The 18,933-nt window shown below is 34.7% G+C and overlaps 1 protein-coding gene across 4 annotated transcripts in view; it reads right to left on the minus strand.

The window, feature by feature from the left end:
• MAN2A1 (mannosidase alpha class 2A member 1) overlaps positions 1 to 18,933 on the minus strand; it is a 194,281-nt gene that overhangs the window by 73,392 nt on the left and 101,956 nt on the right. For all 4 annotated transcript variants that reach the window (XM_023731986.1, XM_004377005.3, XM_023731985.1 and 1 more), the window contains 5 exons: positions 18,445 to 18,622; positions 13,057 to 13,259; positions 9,253 to 9,435; positions 4,942 to 5,056; positions 3,357 to 3,424 (listed from right to left, as the gene is read on the minus strand). In XM_023731986.1, the coding sequence (XP_023587754.1) occupies positions 3,357 to 3,424; positions 4,942 to 5,056; positions 9,253 to 9,435; positions 13,057 to 13,259; positions 18,445 to 18,622 (747 nt within the window). The remainder of the gene's footprint in view (positions 1 to 3,356; positions 3,425 to 4,941; positions 5,057 to 9,252; positions 9,436 to 13,056; positions 13,260 to 18,444; positions 18,623 to 18,933) is intronic.

The following is an 18,933-nucleotide window of genomic DNA, read 5'->3' on the forward strand; positions in this document are numbered from 1 at the left end:
ATATCTCAAGAGATTGCCTCAGGACACAATCCAATCTTGTAGACTGAGTCCTGCCTTACTAACACAACTGCCACCCATCCTTCCTCATTAATATCATAGAGGCAGGATTTACAACATATAGGAAAATCACACAATACCAGGAATCATGGCCCAGCCAAACTGATACACACATTTTTTGGGGGACATAACTCAATCCATGACAGGTACATTTGTAGTAGTGCTTTAAATAAATTACTTTCAAACTAACAAGTTTCTACTTGAAAAATTAAATTTCCAGGTTTTCAAAGGTCATCTCAGTATAATTTTGATTACATACTCGGTAGCACTTTGAACTATCTGCCTTTAAAAATAAAAAAGTTTATTTTACATCTTGTCAAAGCACATGACTTCTGAGTTTGTGTTGTGGCAAAGTTGGTTCCTGTGTGGCCTGAACGGAGGAGCTGCTGAAAGAAGACTGCAGTCTCACCACCTGTCTCTGACTTGCCCCTGCATCATCGAAGTCTCTAATCCTGCAAGCCTCTGTGTTAAGTTTCTTTACAACTGGTTTCCTTAGGCAATTATGAAAGCAAACAGAAACAGAAATATGCATTTACATTTAAGGATTAATTAAGGCTAGCCAATTTATGATTGTCAGGATGCCCTAACTTTAACTCTTAATTGTACCTACCTTCTATACAAAGACAATGAATGCAATGCACATGTTATATAGCTCACACACTCCCATGAACTAAATTAGGCACATCAACATGTATCATGTCCCCTTTAGCAAAGTCTACAAACTATTTTTTAAACAATCACAAACTAAATTATGTTAGGTTATAGCTATAGTTAATGTTGCCACCTGCACGATCAAATTTATTTACAAGTATTATTAATATTCTATGGGTTTTAGATCAGTGTTTCTCCACCTTTTTTTTTTTTTTTTTTTCTTTTTTTCATTATCACCTAGCTCAGAAGGTTTTTTAAACATTTTGGGTTTTTTTGGTAATCACCCCCCCATACAGTTTAATACCACAAATAAACTGTATATCTGTTTATATACTATACGTATATTTGTGCTTCATATATAAAAAGAGTTAAGATCGTTTTCAATCCCTGCCCAAAACCAATTTCCACACCCTTGGGTGGGGGGCTATCTCCCCCACTGAGAATACATGATTTAGGTCAGTAATTTGTTATTCAAATAGGAACTATAATTAAAATAAAGCCAAGCTCTGGAGTATCACAGAAGAGTCGTGAAGACTATGAAAGAGACTCACAGCCACACTTCCGAAAAGTCTAATTTAAAGACTGAGAACTGCAGACAGTTATTTAACTTTCAGTACCTGCTAAATAAAACTATCAAATTCTTACATTTTAAAGGTCATGATCATTCCTCCATTCTTCACCGATTTTACTGAGATCAGTAACTCAGATAATTTGTGGCTAACAAGTAAAATATATAGATTTTAAAACCAAAAATATAAGAAGTTCTATTCATGAGGCTCTAAAGTACAAAACAGGTAATAAAGATAAAAACAAGAATCTGACCATCAGAAATATTCCCAGTTTACCTAACTATGGAAATAGTGGCACTGACACCTGGTAGATCGGAACTGCAAAGAAACAGCATTAAGATCCACCAGCCGCTCCTCTGCAATTCTATGGGGCAATCTACTCTGCCCTATAGTGTCACTATGAGTCGGAATTGACTCGACAGCAGTGGGTTTGGGTATGGGTTTATACCTTCTAACTTCCTTTCTCTAGCATAAGTAAGGCTTAGATATCAGTTACTGCTGGCTAAGGCTGGGACAGTATGGGAATGGGAAAAGCCACAGGGCACATACCTTTCTCTGATCCACTGAGGCCCCAGCCCCACCTCATTCTACCCACTTACCCCAACCAACCCACCCACCATGAGCCCATAAGGAGACGCATGGTAGACATTTAAAGCTATAAAAGACAATAACAGGGTGATTGTAGAATGGGGTACAAATTATTTACAGCTAGCATATGTTATTGTTATAATCAGAAAAAACAAAGACCTCCCAACCAACCAGATTAAAAAAAGAAGAGTTAATAGGTAAGAGGGTTATTTTATGCACAAGTAGATTTACTGACACCACAGTTTATTAGTGACTTCATATTTAAGGAATATTAAATATTATTTGCATAACTCCAAATACATCGAAACATTACTTATTTTGAAACAAAGAAAAAACACTAATTTTATAATTGATTTTTCTTTTGGTATCATTTTTTCGCTATGAGTCAGAATCAACTTGACAGCAATGGGTTTGGTTTTTGGGTTTGAACCATGACCTGGCAAACTCAAAGCTTTTAAAACTTCAGCAATGTTACTTATACTTTAATATTACTACAAACTACTTACCTACCTGTTCTAAGGTATAAGCTATGTCTTAAATTTCTACTTAATGAAGAAATTTAAACAACTAAGGCTTTAGTATATTCTTAAGTGAAATCTCAACTTTTCCAGCAACATATATGTCTTCTTGTTTTTCTGTAATACTTCAGCTCCATTTATTTTAATAATTTTAATAAATATACCCAGCTAAAACCATGAATTATTCCTTGCATAGTTATTCTTTTATCCTACAATTTGGAAGAGGTGATACTAAACTTCCCAATTTAAGATAGCAAAAAGTCCTATTAAAAAAATAATATGCTGGGTATCTGGGTACACCGTGAAATGACCTATTGATATTTGGTGATTAAAAACAGATGATTAAAAAATTACTGATACAAACCATAAAACACTTCCTTGTAAATAAGAGATAGCCACCAAATAAAGGCCTGGATTTTAGGTCAACTGAACACTTCACTGACTTCAGCATAAATCAATAGCACTAAAAGAAGGCAGTGTGACCAGCAAAATGCATCTAGTGAATGGTTTACAGTAGGAACCCTAATCTAATAATAATTGTTGCTTCTTTCATTAAAAAAAAAAAAAAAATTGGACCAGGGAATTAATAAAAACAAGGTAACTAAGAAAGGTCATTCAACAAAAGATATAATCTAAAAATAATCAGCATTAAATGGCAAGACACTTTTTATCATAAAGGTACATGTTTAACATCCTATACCAAGTATCCGTGAGAAATATTAATTATGTAATAATTTATTCAGCAATAAATGTACCAAACACTGTTAAGTATTAGCATTGAACATGATACAGACCTTGGTCTCAAACTCAGTCTGATGTGGGAAAACCCATTTCTTCAGTAATTTTTAAAAATTAATACACTGAATATTGAAATATTGTCCCAAAATATATGCTGTTTAGAGAACGAAACCATGAAAACCAAAAAAGTCAAACCATAAAAGTGCGAAAGGCTTATGGGAAATAAAGTATTTACCTTGGCTCCGCACTCAGCCTTATTATATTTTTTTGTGGCAGAGAATCTTGAGATTTTTGTTCCAAATCCTATTAAAAAAAAAAGAAAATTACTTTTAAAATTTAAGTTTCAAAATTAGCTATGTAATAGTACCCTGCAAAAATCCTGAAGAAAGGGAAAAAAGAAAGGGAAAAAACCTCTTTGCAGCACATGTTGTTGTTAGTTGCTGTTGAGTCGATTCTGATTCATGGTGACCCCACGTGTGTGGAATAGAAATGCTCCAAAAGGTTTTCAAGGCTGTGACCTTCCAAAGGCAGACTGCCATGCCTGTCTTCCGTGTGGTTTCGAACCAGCCTTTCTGCTGACAGTCAAGCGCTTAACTGTTTGCGCGACCCAGGGATAAAGTCCATCAAAGCTCAAAATAAAAAATCCTTCTCTGTGTGTATTTAGACTTCTAGTACAACATATGCTACAGGTGAAGACCAAACTGGGGCTAGAGTCCATAACGGGTAGCTCAAATTAGAAACAAATCAGAGTTCAGGGACAATTCTGCAAAGGATTTTGTGCTACTTTATGTTCGTATATATTTCATAGCCTTCAGAAATACATGCCCATTTCATGCATTTTTCTACATTAACATGAAAATGTATAATTATGAATTGATTACTAGTACCAGCATATGAAAATATTGAAACTTATCTCTGATTCGTGTCATGTAAATTCAAATTACATGCAAAGCCCCAAAAGCCTATCATAAACTACAGACTCTACTCACTATTCTCTATAGACACTATAGATAAATACTTTACAAATTTAAAGTATCTTAGTTGCGAAGTGAAAGAGGGTTACAATTAACCATTCTGTCAAATGTTTCTCCTTGCTGCAGATGAAACAATGAACAAATAGCATGTTCTACCTTTCTGTTTTACTAGTTCATCTGATCCTCACAACACAAGTCAAGGCAGATATTATCATCCCATTTTACAGATAAATAAGTGAGGGCACACAGATGTTAAAGTAACTTTTTCAAGGCCCATGCAATCAGCGCAGGAGTTGAGGCTAATAGCTAGTCTAATTCCTCAAACACTGCTTTACTGTTACATACATCTCAGCACAGCCCCCCGCACTCTGTGGATTCAGTCTGAAATCAGAAGACAACTGAAGATTATTAAAATTCAAGTTTAGCAAGAAAAGATTAAGGGCTGACAAAAATTCAAATGTCAAGGGGTTTCTAATTAAAACCAAGCAAAATAACTAATCATAACGCTGGCTGACTTGCCTTACAATATCACCTTAGTAGTATTCTGAAAGCCCACCCCATATGTTTCACACACATATGTTTTATTTCTCATGCTTAGGTTTAATCAGAAGTGACCTTCCATTTGAATGTGCCTGAACAAAACACATGTCATAAGTCAAATGCAGACACATTTACAGGAAAGAGGGACACATGTGTAATCCATATAAAGTGATAAAAAACCTTTCAAATAATGTACAAATAATTGTATTTCAAGGTCTCTTTTCATTAAACTTCTCACCTCCTTTTCCAATCCGACAACAAAAGAATCATACATTTTTATGATGAGTATAAAAAATATCAACTAACCATCTCTAAGAAGTTATTGGAAGAGTAAGAGTCGTATGTGTGCTTGTCCTTCAAAATAAGAAGAAGCGCAGAATCTCCAATTATCTTCTTCAAATTCATTAATGAATGAAAAAGTCTGTGAACCAAAATATTTTACTAGTCTGAGAAGTAATTCAAAAATCTGCATACAGTATTTTCAGTTTCTTTAATAATGGTCAAACCACCATTACCTTTATCCTATATTCACAAAGTAAATTCTATAATGAACCTATAATGAACTGGCTATTTTTCTCTCAGACCTAAGTGCTTAGAGGAAAGGTTAATTAGAAGATTAACTAATAAGGATTCATTTAAAATAGAAAATTTTCTGGACGCACCTGAAACAAACTTACTCACATTTCTTACACTTTCTATGAATAGCATACCAAATAGTATGACTATCCACCATGATCACCCCCAACAGCTTTAAGGCACTCTATCAAAAAACAAAAATTGATACTTTACTTTAGAAGACTCTTTTATATGGACTGAAACAAGAAGACGACATGATATTAACTCTCAATTCACAAGAAAACTCCATCAGTATATGCCATTGCCTAGAATTCAAATACTTATTTTGTGGTATTTAGTTTCACATTTTTGTTCAAAAAAAATAAAGAGTTTTTTGCAGATCTACATAATGAAATTGTCTTCATCCTTCTTACTTTTCTTGGTCACTGAAATCATTAACTTATTCAAATTGTATTTTTATATCTGTGGTATCAAAAGAATGTTTAAGAATCAATTTTAAAAAATTCAAGATAAATTCTGGAATATAACCTCAGTCCGTTACCAGCTATTTCTGAAGCACTATGCATGTGGGAAAAGCTTGCTTTATGTTTTTTCCTAATTCAATCGTGTTTTTATAAGGCTTTATGATGCAGGTATCCCTAAGTAAACTCATACTGAAGAAATCTGTACAGAAACCTTTATGTTTCAAACAACTATCAGAACAAATCTATGATGTTTATATTATTTTCCCCAACACAGAAAGCGACTATGGATCTATGTCTTAAGTACATTTTTATTGGTATGCAACAACAAAAAAATCTGTAAACAAATTAGAAATAACTTTTTTACAGAGCATTAAGATTTTCTTCAAAGATTTAAGTGATCACAATCAATAAGTTACTAATTAAATATATTTACATAATTTATAATTTTAGCACCAAAATCTTATGGATTTGAGTTCGTGCCATCATCCAGCTATATTACTCAGTCTATTCAAATGCTTTTCTAGATAGTAGCAAGTGCTCTTAACCAGACTGAAAGGACATATGAATGAATACTGCTCAGTCAACGAAACAAGTCTGGCAATCTAAGTTTCCTCCTATTTTCTACATGGTCATCTTTATCCATTAAGTTCTCAGAACCTGGAAAATGCTCTTCACTAGCTCAAACCTTACATGCATTACAGTGTATTAAAGAGTCCTAATTCAAACTGTGTAAAGCCACGGATTGATGTTGGCCTCCTAAAGGCACATGTGCAGCCGTCTAATGAGATAAGCACTAAAGACTGCAACATAGCATTCTCCAAACACTTTCTAAGGATGTAAAAGATGTTTCATTCTAAAATAAAGCAAGATAAAACATGACACATAAGTTTGGGAAACACTGGGAAAAAACAAAATTTAAAATGTTTCATCAACGTGGGACTTCTAAAAGCCACAAATATCCTAATATGAACTTAATCCTGTTTATACGAATACAACCCAGGAAATAACATGTAGAAACATTTACAATTTTCTAGTTTGTGGTCACTGCTGTTGTTTTAAGATATTATAATGCCTGTCATTCAATAGTTTGACATGTTAGGTCCCTCACCCTCATCCTTTGTTTAGTTTTCTCCTACCTACATTAATTCCAATTGAGAAATTGGTAGAATTCTGAAACCTTTCTCTAACTGGCCTCATCACCATTTCTTCTTCCCTTCCAGATACACCCATTTTCCACTTTTAGGCTGAAATCTCATTACAGTGTCCCACTGTAATTCATTTCTTCATGCCACGAATTAAATTAACTATGGGGTAGAACTGCTCCATAGGGTTTCCAAGGCTGTAAATCTTTACAGAAGCAGACTGTCACATCTTTCTCCCACAAAGTGGCTGGTTAGTTCAAACCACCAACCTTTCGGTTAGCAGCTGAGCGCTTGAACCACTGCACCACCAGGGCTCCTGCTATCCAGTTTATAATGATATAAACACTCAATCTACTGCTTAGGGCATGACTATAAGGGTCACCCTTAGGATGGCAGAGGACAAAGCCAGATGAGCCTGGATCCCTGATGATACTGTGAAGCTGTCATATCTGAACCGTTTACATGCAGACTTCTTTCACATGGCATAAAAAATACACAGGATAGAATTTATTCTACTTCAGGTTTCTATTACTAGCAGCCAAGTGCAATACCTAACTCATATACCTACTAATAGTGACATTTCTGGCAACATCTGAATGAACAGTAGTCAACAATCCAACTATAAGAGAACATCCAATGCTATCTGCATCTTTGTTTATAATCCTCTAACTTGTGTTTTGAAATTTCCTACTTAAAATGCCTCTGTTAATGACTTAATAATCATTTGCGACCTTTCAATGAAGTGTTAAGTGCTCGAAAAGCAAATTTACAAATGTCGAGTACAATTTGAGAATTGTTGTATCTTTTCTTCTCTAAAATGCAATTTTGTACTGGGAGGTTTCAAAAGCTGAAAGCAATGCAAAACACACGGAGGAACTAACGACAAGCCTTCTGGAAAGGTTGTGAGACAAGATGTTCTACAGGAAAAACTCAATGACCTGTACACAAACTTCTTTTCAACATGGCAGCCAGAGAGAGAGCAAGTATGAAGTGTAGGAGAATACACCTCCATTTTCTCTTGGAAGCTCTGCTGTTGTCTGGTTGTAAACTGTCAACACTTTTAAACTTTCAATAAACCAAGAAGGCATGAGCAGGTGAAAAGGAGAAACAAAGAGTACGAGCTTGCTTTCAAAAACGTTTTCGGTGGGAAAAACACCAACATCATCATCATTTAATGAGTGTTATCCACTTTAAGTACAGTTCAACCTAGACAGATGATGTCAAACATTCACCACAGAAAATTGAGAAGATATTCAAGATAATGCCTTGAACGTGATTTTTAAGGACTCACTCAAGTCAACTAAAGAAACCTCAAGAATGTTTTTCCCCCTAATTTCTAGTAAAAGCAAAAAAAAAAAAAGTAACTAAAAATTTAATTAACACTTATTACAATTAGTAACATCAGTTGTGGATCAATTTTTAATGTTGATTTTATCTGTTGTATACTTTTCACATACACGGGTATTTACAATAAAGGGATTCACTATATAAGTCTGTTATAAAAAAAATTACAACATTAATAATTTAAAAATATTATCAACGTGTATCATTTGTGGATAAAAAGAAAAAAATCTGGAAGAAATAATACTTTAAACAATAGTTAAACAAGTCTAAACTCCTTCCCCAATGTAGGAAGCCCCTCTGCAATGGTTGTAATGAATAGTCCCCCAAACTCTGGCACGGTGATGGTAATATCACTATCACAACAAGTGAGCCTCTCCATTCTTGAGCAGCACTGTTTGCAAAGTCCTCCCCTATTCTGAGCCAAACCCTGTACTCACTGTTTCTAATTCTGCAATATGGAAATAACTGAACTTCTACTCCCACATTCACCTGATACCGTATCAAAAATCTGAAGATAGCTTTGATATCAACACCCAGGCCATCCCTTATTCCCAATTCCTTAGGTCATCCATATATGACAAGGTTTCTAGGTCCTTCTCCTTCCTGGTTATGCTTCTAGGCATGTTCTTTTTTTTTTTCTTTTTTGGTCAACATTTATCTAAAAAAATGAGGTATCTTAGAACAAGTGGATATGAAAAGGATGAGAGCAGATGGGTGTACAACAAGCTGGGGCTCTTTATCTCACTGGATTATAACTATGATTTATTTGATGCCGAATTCTTCATCAAAAAGGTAACCCCAATTACCACACTGTACTTATGAGAAAACAGGATCAGCTTTATAATAATGTCTTACTACTCCTTTCCAGAAATGCACTGCAATAAAAATTGGGACAGCTAGTACTGTCAACCAATTTCTTGAAACATGTTTTGAAAATTGGTGGGTTTTTTTTTGTTATAGCAATACTTATAAGGGATACCATTATTAATGCAGACTGATAAACATTAACAACTTTACCAAAAGATATGAGCTATGACATAAAATTGTAAAAAATTTCTTCTTTTAAGATCACTCTTCAATAATTACATTACCTGGTACCATAATCCACAACCACCCAATCTTTTGCAGTTCCTGTGATAGCATCATGATGTTGAAACAGTCCCAGATTCCTTCTGGCTTCTGACAGTGCCGTATAATGTGACGATGAAAGAAATTTACTTATCTTGTATTTCTGTGCTTTTCTCAGGGCGAAATAGTAAAGAATTTCAGCAGTCCTAGTTGCATAAAACACTCATTAATCTTTATTTCAAAACAAACAGTTTACTATTTAAAATATGTGATATTGATACCTTTTTAAATGGTTTTTATTTAAATCTACAATTTCAGTACAATTTGAGAAAGATATTGATAATAACATATCTATAAAACTACCAAGGTATATGTTAGGGATTGAATTGCGTGCACCAATAATATGTGTTGTAACTCCTAACCCCTACACCTGTGGAGGTAATTCCATTTGGGAATAGGGTTTTCTTTGTTATGTTAATGAGGCAATATCAGTGTAAGGTGTGTATTAAACCAATCACTTTAGAAACATAAAAAGAGCAGATGAGGCACAGAAGCAAGCAAGCATGAATGAGGAAAGTCAGATGCCACTTGGAGATCTCCAAGGAAATCCAAGAAGAATGGTAGAGAAATTGAGACAAGGATTTTCCCCCAGAGGGGACAGAGAAAGCCTTCCTCTTGATCCAGCGCCATGAATTCAGACTTCTAGTCTCCTAAACTTTGAGAAAATACATTTCTGTTAATTAAAACTACCTACTTGTGGTATTTCTGTTATAGCAGCACTAAGAAACTAAGACAGTATACATATATCTAAATTCTCAATTGTCAGAGGTCACAACATCTATGCTGATGTTGGTGGCCCTTGTTCCAGATGATGCTGAAGAGAAGCCAGCATCAGTCAGCAGCAAGATAGGTTTATTTATGTACGACATGATGAAAAATCATTTGAACACAGCAGTAAGAACTAGATAAATCTCTCCGTCCTCTTCAAAAGCAGTGCGGACATGTACCATAACATCCCCCAGAAAGCCATTCACTTCCATATATGAAGAGGACAGAAGGTGGAAACTGCAAGGCCATGTGAGCAGGAGGGTCAGAGTACAGAGAAGGCAGGAAAAAATGGCCTATAGCTTGGTGACTAAGGTTGGATTAAGTGTTGAATGATAACATACAACTACAGAGAATTCAAAAGTGTAAACTAAAAGATGATAAAATATATGTTGTCTTTTTCTCCTTAACTTAAAGAAAAGGAAAAAACACTTTAGTCTAAGGACAGGTTTTGAGTAAGAATATAGGGACTTATGATTTCTATCTTATATTTTTTTCATCAGGGATATGGTTGAAGATGTTGCTGTTGTTGCTGGGTGCCATCAAGTCGATTCAGACTCACAGCAACTCTATCAGACAGAAGTGTTCCCATAGGATTTTCTAGGGTGTAATCTTTACAGGAGCAGATCAACAGGTCTTTCTTCCCAGGAGCCACTGGGTGGGTTCGAACCAGCAAGCTTTTGGTTAGCAGCCTAGCACTTAAATATAGGTTTCTAAAAAGTTCCTTAAAAGAAGACATGGCTTGAAGGAGTAAAAAGTATTAGAAGGTTCTATATGCCAAATATGTTAAGAAAGATGGAGAGAGAAAAATCAAGGCAGCTTAAAAATATATTAAGATATCAGGAAAAGAGAAAGCTCAGAAGTGTGTGTGGCTTTTACTGCTCTTGTTTGGTAAAACAAAAAAAGAAAGATGAATTCCTTTAAATTGTAGATACAATCAAAGATTTTAAATGTTCTCTATTTTAAATTCTAACTTTTCCTAAAATCATGGCATGGAAATCACTAAATCTGAATTATGTAAGTTGCATATATGTGTTCACATATACCCAGAGCAAATATTTCTAGTTTCAAAAAGAATATCTATTTACATACACTGCCAGTAAACCAGCTGCTGTGGAGTTGATTCCAACTCATGGGGACCCCACGTGTTGCAGAACAGAACTGCTCCATGGGGTTTTCAAGGTTCTGACCTTTCGGAAGCAGACTGCCAGGCCTGTCTTTCGAGGTGCCTCTGGGTGGGTTGAAACTCCCAACTTTTGGTTAGTATTCAAGTGTGTAACCATTTGCATCACCCAGGGACTCTTATTTACTTATAATAAAGTCCACTTTTTAACATCTGGAGTATCTGTGTATTTATATGTATATGTATTTACATATACAGATACCTCAAAATGTTAAAAAGTCAACTTTAGTGGGTTTTAAAAATACTTCCTTCTTTATATTTATTCATAGTTTTACATTGTGCATCAGGATGAATTATCACTATTATCAGACACTAAACTTATCTTCTAATAATTACATTTTGAAATTCACAAATTTTGTTAAACAGCAGAACTTTCTAAATATATTACTAGCGTAACTACCTTACCTTAAATATGTTCGACAAATTGAGACTGAACCAACCTTCATAACTTTTTGTTGCTAAAAACTGACACTTAAGAATCATTAATGCAACTGTCCAAGAGAATTTCTACACTATACCAGCACTTGCTCTATTTTATCACAGAAAGTTTAGAAAATATAACAGATAAACGGTTGACATTCTTTTGAGTAAGAACACATAAATCTCTATGACACAGAAATACCATTTTAGTATAAATACAATAATATGTAGTTATCTGGTATATTTGCGAATATTCTAAGTAACAATCAAAGACTAGGCTTTTTAAATAATGGTAACAGCAGCACAACAACAGTAATGATAATAAAAACAAACTACACAAATTCTAGAAGAAATTAATAATTTTTATAAAGCACAATTCTAGAATAAATTAATGATTTTTTATAAAGCACCTTTCCAAAATGTATTGTTTCACCAGTACACAGAAGGTAGGTATCATATAACATTTTTTTTTTTTTTTTTAAATACTGAGATTTATCATGAAAACAAATAACTCTACCAAGCTATACACACATAGAGACAGGCTCGGGAGACCCTGGCGTAGTTTATCTTTACTACAAAACAATAAAATACAGTTATTTAGAACTGTTATTTCTAATACAAGAGCTACTAGCAACATGTGGCTATTTCCATGTAAATTAACTAAAATTAACTGAAATTAAAACTTCAGTTCCTCAGTCACACTGGTCACATTTCAAGTGTTCCATAGTCACATGTGGCTAGTGGCTACCATGTTGGACATCTATCACTGCAGAAAGTTCTATTGAATGGTGTAGTTTAGAATGTTTTCTATCGACCTTTCTGTCTTCCCCTTGTCAGTTTACTTTTTCAGCCAATCACTCTGCCTGCCCTATCAGTTCTCATCTCTCTCAAAGTTTGTTCTTCTAAGCAGAAAATCATACCTATAAAATGTGTCTTGAATAAAATAAGTAAGAACTGAGATGGAACCTCTGAAGTTCTCCCACAGATAAAATACATTAGTTTTAGAGTATGCTCTTTGATACCCACATTTTGGCTGCTAAGAGGCCCTATTTGCTTTCTTTTGATCCTTGCCTGCGTTTCCAACAATTAAGCTTTTACCATAATTACTGACTTGCAGACACACATGATGTCACTGAGTATTACCATGGTGTGTGAATAATACTGGCAATTAATTAGAAAACTCTAGAACACCGAACACAACTCTTAGAAAATCTGCTTTCCTTCCAGAACAAAAACCCATACAATAATTTGATTATACTTTGGAGACATATCTATGATTGAATTAAAATTTCACAATTACATTAAATACATCATAACATTCATGCAGTATCACACAAAAAGGCTACAATAACATAAAAGAAGTGAATATACAAATGTAGCAACACATAAGCAAATATACCTCAGATGGGATTCCATGACTCTATCCATTCGTTTGTAGAAGGGTCTGGATGTGAAGTAGCCACTCCAGTAATGATCATCCCGGTCAGCGTAAGTGAAGAAATCTCCACTTAGAACAGGGAACACTGACTGGCTACTCTTTCCACTATTTTTATCTGCTTTATCCAGTGCATCAAAATAATCTGATAAAGTTCCAAACTGTATCTATTAAAAAAAAAGTTGACACATCAGTAATTCATCACTACCTTAAAATTATTACTTTCTTGCACTGAAAGGAAAAGTTAATAAATATTTAAGATGTGATTCCAAGTCAAGATGAACATACAGCCCAGACATTATGAAAATCAAAAGCAGGGGGAAAATATCCAGTGACTCTTTCTTTCACTTGCATCAAGCTCCAAATTAACTAAGAAAACTTGTATATCTAAGCAGTTATGAGGGGAGCTATTTTAGACCTATAAATTATGGATATGAAAAGCCCTTACATATCTCTAGAATTATAAAATGTGCAAGAATCTAAGCATTGAAAAATCCAGGGATGAATGAAAAATGAGGGCAGGAGCAAAAATAAAAGATATATTTTGAGTAAAATGTTCCAGAAATCTGGAAGAACAGTTTTGTTAGTCATAAACATAAAGTATTTTCATATATCATACCATATGCACACGCCCTCCCCTCCCTTCCCCAGCTGAATTTTTGTGAGGGAAGAGGGAGAGACTATTAGGGCACCAGGCCATTAATAACATGGACTTTTTCTATCAGCAAGTAACAAGAGCAGAAGTAAAACACAAAGAGTGACAAGAATTGCAAGGTTGATCGCTCAAACGAAAAGCCCTTTCTGACTAATGACTTAAATTTCTGGATCGTAAGTCTATTTTTATGAGTACGAACTACTCTACAAGTCAAAAGAAAAAAATAACATTATACCAGACTTTGTAAACAGATACTAAAAGGACAGAGCCAAAACCACGCCCATTGCTGTCAAGTTGATTTCGACTCATAGCGACCCTGCAGGATAGAGTAGAACTTCCCTGCCAGGTTTCCAAAGCCATAAATCTTTATGGAAGCAGACTGCCACAGCTTTCTCCAGCAGAGTGGCTGGTGGGTTCAAACTGCTGTCCTTCCAGTTAGCAGCCAAGAGCTTACCACTGAGCCACCAAGGCTCCATTATTAAAAGGCAGTGTTGTTAAAAAGTAAATAGATAATTCAACAGGGACTTGGGTTTCTTTTAATCATGAAGCTGATTTCAGTTTTGTTTCCTACCTTATATATACATACGTACACACACACAGATATTGAAAGCCATTTTGATTCAGTGTAGCAGAAAAATAAATTAAGGTTAGTTAAAAACTGTTAGTAGCACTCTAGCACAGTACAGAATCTGAATCCACATTTTGTTTATTCATTCACATGTTGATGGACATTTAGATTGTTTCCACCTTTTGGCTACCGTGAATAGTACAGTCATAAAGAGAAATGAAATCCTCACACATGCTACAACATGGATGATTCTTGAAAACATTACACTGAGTGGAATGAGTCAGTCACAAAAGGACAAACATTGTTATGTATATAAAATCTGTGTGTGTGTGCACGCGTGCATGCAGTAAAATATCCCACTTACATGAACTATCTAGAATAAGCAAGTGAATAGAGACTAAAATTTATTAGTGGTTACCAGGAGTGACAGGGAGGAGAAAAGGAGGAGTCACTGAGGCCCTGTTAATGGTGGCAGAATAATTTGGAAATGGATAGTGGTGATAGCTGCACAACATGATGAATGTAATCAATGTCACTGAATTGTACATGTAAAAATTGTTGAACTGGAAAATGATTTGTTATATATATCTTCACCACAATAAAACAATTTTTTTTTTAAAGTTGATCCTAAACCTACATAGAAATACAAAGGGCTAAGAATAACAAATGCAATCTTTAGAACGAAAACAAAATTGGAATACTTACATTATCAGATACTTTAAAACTATAGTAATTAAGACAGTGTATTATGTGAAGCTAATCAAATAAATGAATGAAATGGAATAGAGAGTCTAGACACAGATCCACACAAATGTAGTGTCATATTATGACAAAGATGTCACTGCAGTATAGCGGGGAAACTATGCTCTTTTCAGTTAATGATGCTGGATATCCATATAGGCAAAAAAAAAAAAAAAAAGTATCTTGATCCATACCTCCACACAATTCACAAAAATCAATTCCAGATATATTACAGACCTAAATATTGAAGGTAAAACAATCAAGCTTCTAGAGGATATCTTCATAACAAATATACCTTCATGATCTTGGGCTAAAGAAAAAATTTCTTATACAGGACATAAGCACTAATCACAAAGGAAATACTATTATATTAGGTTTAACTAATATTAAGAATTTGTGTTCATCAAAGAAGAGCATTACGAGAGTGAAAAGGCGGGCCACCGTATGACAGACAGTATTTGCATAACCTGTATCCAAAATCGACTAAATCCAAAATATACACAACAACTACAAACAGAAAAATGGCAACTCAATTTGATAAAAAATGATGAAAAGACTTAAAGCAGACCCTTCATGAAAGAGGATACCCAAATGGCAATAACCCTACTAAAAAAAAAGGCTCAATCTCATTTACACACCCACCAGAGAAATAAAAATATCACACCTGTCAGAATGGATAAAAATGAGACAACAACTAACAATACAAAGTCTCGGTAAGGGTATGGAGCAATCAGAACTCTCATACAACACAACAACTGGTGCATCTATTTTGGAACACTGTTTGGCAGTATCTATTAAAGTTGAACATGTACATACCCTATGACCAAAAACTTCCATCTCACACCCACATAAACTCATACACACGTATACCAAAAACATGCAACAAAAAAAAAGGTTCACAGCAGCTTTATTTGTAATAGACAAAAAATGGAAACCACTCAAATATCCATTGACAATAGAACAGAAAAAAATGTGTTATATTTATGAAATAGATACTATAGATACTTGATAGCATTAAAAATGAATGAACTACCGCTAAATGCAACAATATATATGAGTATCACCAACACAATGTGGAACAAAAAAAACAGATATAAAAAAGCACATGTTGAATAATTTCCTTTATATAAAATCCAAAAACAGTCAACACTAATCATGGTGACAGAGGTGAAAAAGTTAGTTTAACACCTTGAAAGGTTTGGTAAGGACTAGGAGGAGACCTGAGAACTCTTCCAGGGTGTTATAAATGTTCTACATCTTGATCTAAATGGTGATTATATGGGGGTTTATAATTTGAAAAAAAAATCTCTGTATATTATTTGTGCACTTCTCTTAGGTATACTTCAATTAAAAAAAAAACCTAAAAATTGTTTTAATGGGCCAAAACAGGAGGGAATAGGTAAAATACTAAAATCAGGATCTAGTTCCTTAGAAGTAGGCAGAAGACCCTTCTATGGACCCCAAAGACATTCCCCAGTGTTATGGATTGAACTGTGCACCCATCCCAAAAGTTATGTTGAAGTCCTAACAGCTGTACCTGTAAATGTGACCCTGTTTGGAAAGAGTCTTTGACAATATTATCAGTTAGGTTAACATGAGGTCATAGTGGACTATGGTGGGTATCTATCCCTGAATTATTCTATACCTATATGACTGGTATCCTTATAAAAGAGAAGACAACAGAGTCAGCAAGACAGAAGAAGGATGCCATGTGATGCTGCAGTTGTAGGTCAAGAAATCCCTGGAGCTACCAGAAGCTAGGAGAGATATGGAATAGATTTTCCCTTAAAGCCTCAGAAGGAATCACCATGGCCAACAACTTGATGTCAGACTCCCAGTCTCCAGAACTGTGAGACAATAAATTTCTCTTCTTACAAGCCTCCTAGTTTATGGTACTTTATTACAGCAGGCCCTAACAAACCAATATACCCAGTAAGTTTAAAGGTCAGATATCTACATACATATCCTCTCCACTGATCAAATTTTCATGTATAAGGTACATCTTTGAGGAAAATAGATGATTTAACCATTGCCCCTGTGTTCATAATCTAGCAGATATTCAAATTTAAACATCTTTAATATACTTGATACTTTAAGCTTATTTATCTATTTGATAAACATGAATTCTTACTGCATAAAATGTGGTCCATTGTCAACTTTCTAATTTTCTATACGTGACATCACTTCCTCTCTACAGTATTTTCATAGATCTTCTACTGCTTTACAGGTTAACAGAGTAAAACCTGTGACAGTCAGAACCTGTGTAATGTAGAAACTCAAATATTTTCCACTAATAGAGAGCAACAGAAAAATGGTAAGACTGTATGCTGTCAAAGGCAGAAAACAGGGGAGACCTGGAAAAACAAGGCAGTCCTGTTGAGTTCCAGCTCTCACAGGTTCACTCTATGTGAGTGTAAAAAACATGGTGTATAACTACTTTTCTCACACAGGTTCTCTAAGATGCATTAAAAATAAAGACTTTGAAAGACTTACTGACCATATGCAATATATGACTCTTGTTTCAATCTTGACTCAAACAAACCACGTTAAAAAAAAGTTTTAATGACATCAATGAAGTTTGAATCTATCCGGATGTATAACATTATAGAATTATTGCTAATTGTTTATATGTTATAATGATCGTATGACTATGTTTTTAAACAGAACCCTGATCATTTAGAGATAATACTGAAATAGCTACCACCAAAACTAAATGATGCTTGAAATTTGCTCCAAGGTAATCCTGGGGGCAGGGAGGAGACAGTAGAGGGCAGAGCTGAAACAACAGTGGCCTTGAGTTGATGACTGTGGAAGCTGAGCCATGGATATTAGGGTGAGGGGGTTCATTTGTGTTATTCTCAACTTTGTGGGCAGTATTTTAAACTTTTCACAAGATTAAAAAAAAATTAAGAACCATAGACAAATTATTCACTTTAGAAGTTTTCCTCATCTAAGAAAACTGCTAGCATATTCTCTGGACACAATAAAATTGTTTGCGAAATTCATGACATGTTCATCTACATCTGCCAGTCACACTACTAAATCACAAGGATGCAACTGTCAGAGAGAAACAATAAACTTCCAATGCTGGTAGAAACACAGGCCATCAGTGAAAGAAAATCACAACTCAGTAGGTGTATATTCTCCATCACATAAAAGCGATACCTCTTAAATCCTCAAGGAATGGTAGGAAAGGCACAACTTTTGAAATGGAACTACAGTAGAAGGTTATGTTCCTCTTAATGAATTATACTGTTACGTAACAACCAGGTATTCTAGGAAATACTGGGATGCAGGACAATGAGACTAAGGATATTATGTTTAACCTCATTTAATAATGAAAGCTCAACTTCCAATACAGTATCATTAATAAATATTTCCTTATTACCTTAACATTAAGCTGAGGCTGAGAATTCATATAGTCAAAAAGTAGCTGATAATTCTTGAACTGCTGATCCCACTCTGTGCGTTCACTGTAGCGGAAATCATCTCCTAGTGGGGCCAGGACAACTTTAGTACGGAAAAGCTTTGACTTCTTTCGGTACTGATCTAGAAGCATCTGAGCTCTACAAAAGAAAAAGGGATTTTTATGAATACCACTAAGAAAAGGAAAATGGAACAGCTGATCAAAAAGAAATTATTAGATATTTTATCTATATTGTAGATTAATGATTTACAAGGCAGGTATTGTTTCAACTACCCTAATATTTTTCATCATCCAGGTAAAATATCCATAAACTCTTATCAAAAGGAATAACCTGCCAGACTCCGGCAAGATGGCGGTCTAGGCAGAAGCACCACGCCGTCCCTCCACAACAAAGATCCGAAAAACTAAGCCAAACAGAGAATCAACAATCCTGAAACCCTAGAACATCAA

The sequence above is a fragment of the Trichechus manatus genome, unplaced genomic scaffold (assembly GCF_000243295.1).
Source record: "Trichechus manatus latirostris isolate Lorelei unplaced genomic scaffold, TriManLat1.0 scaffold00047, whole genome shotgun sequence".
In the NCBI taxonomy this organism is placed as follows: Eukaryota; Metazoa; Chordata; class Mammalia; order Sirenia; family Trichechidae; genus Trichechus; species Trichechus manatus.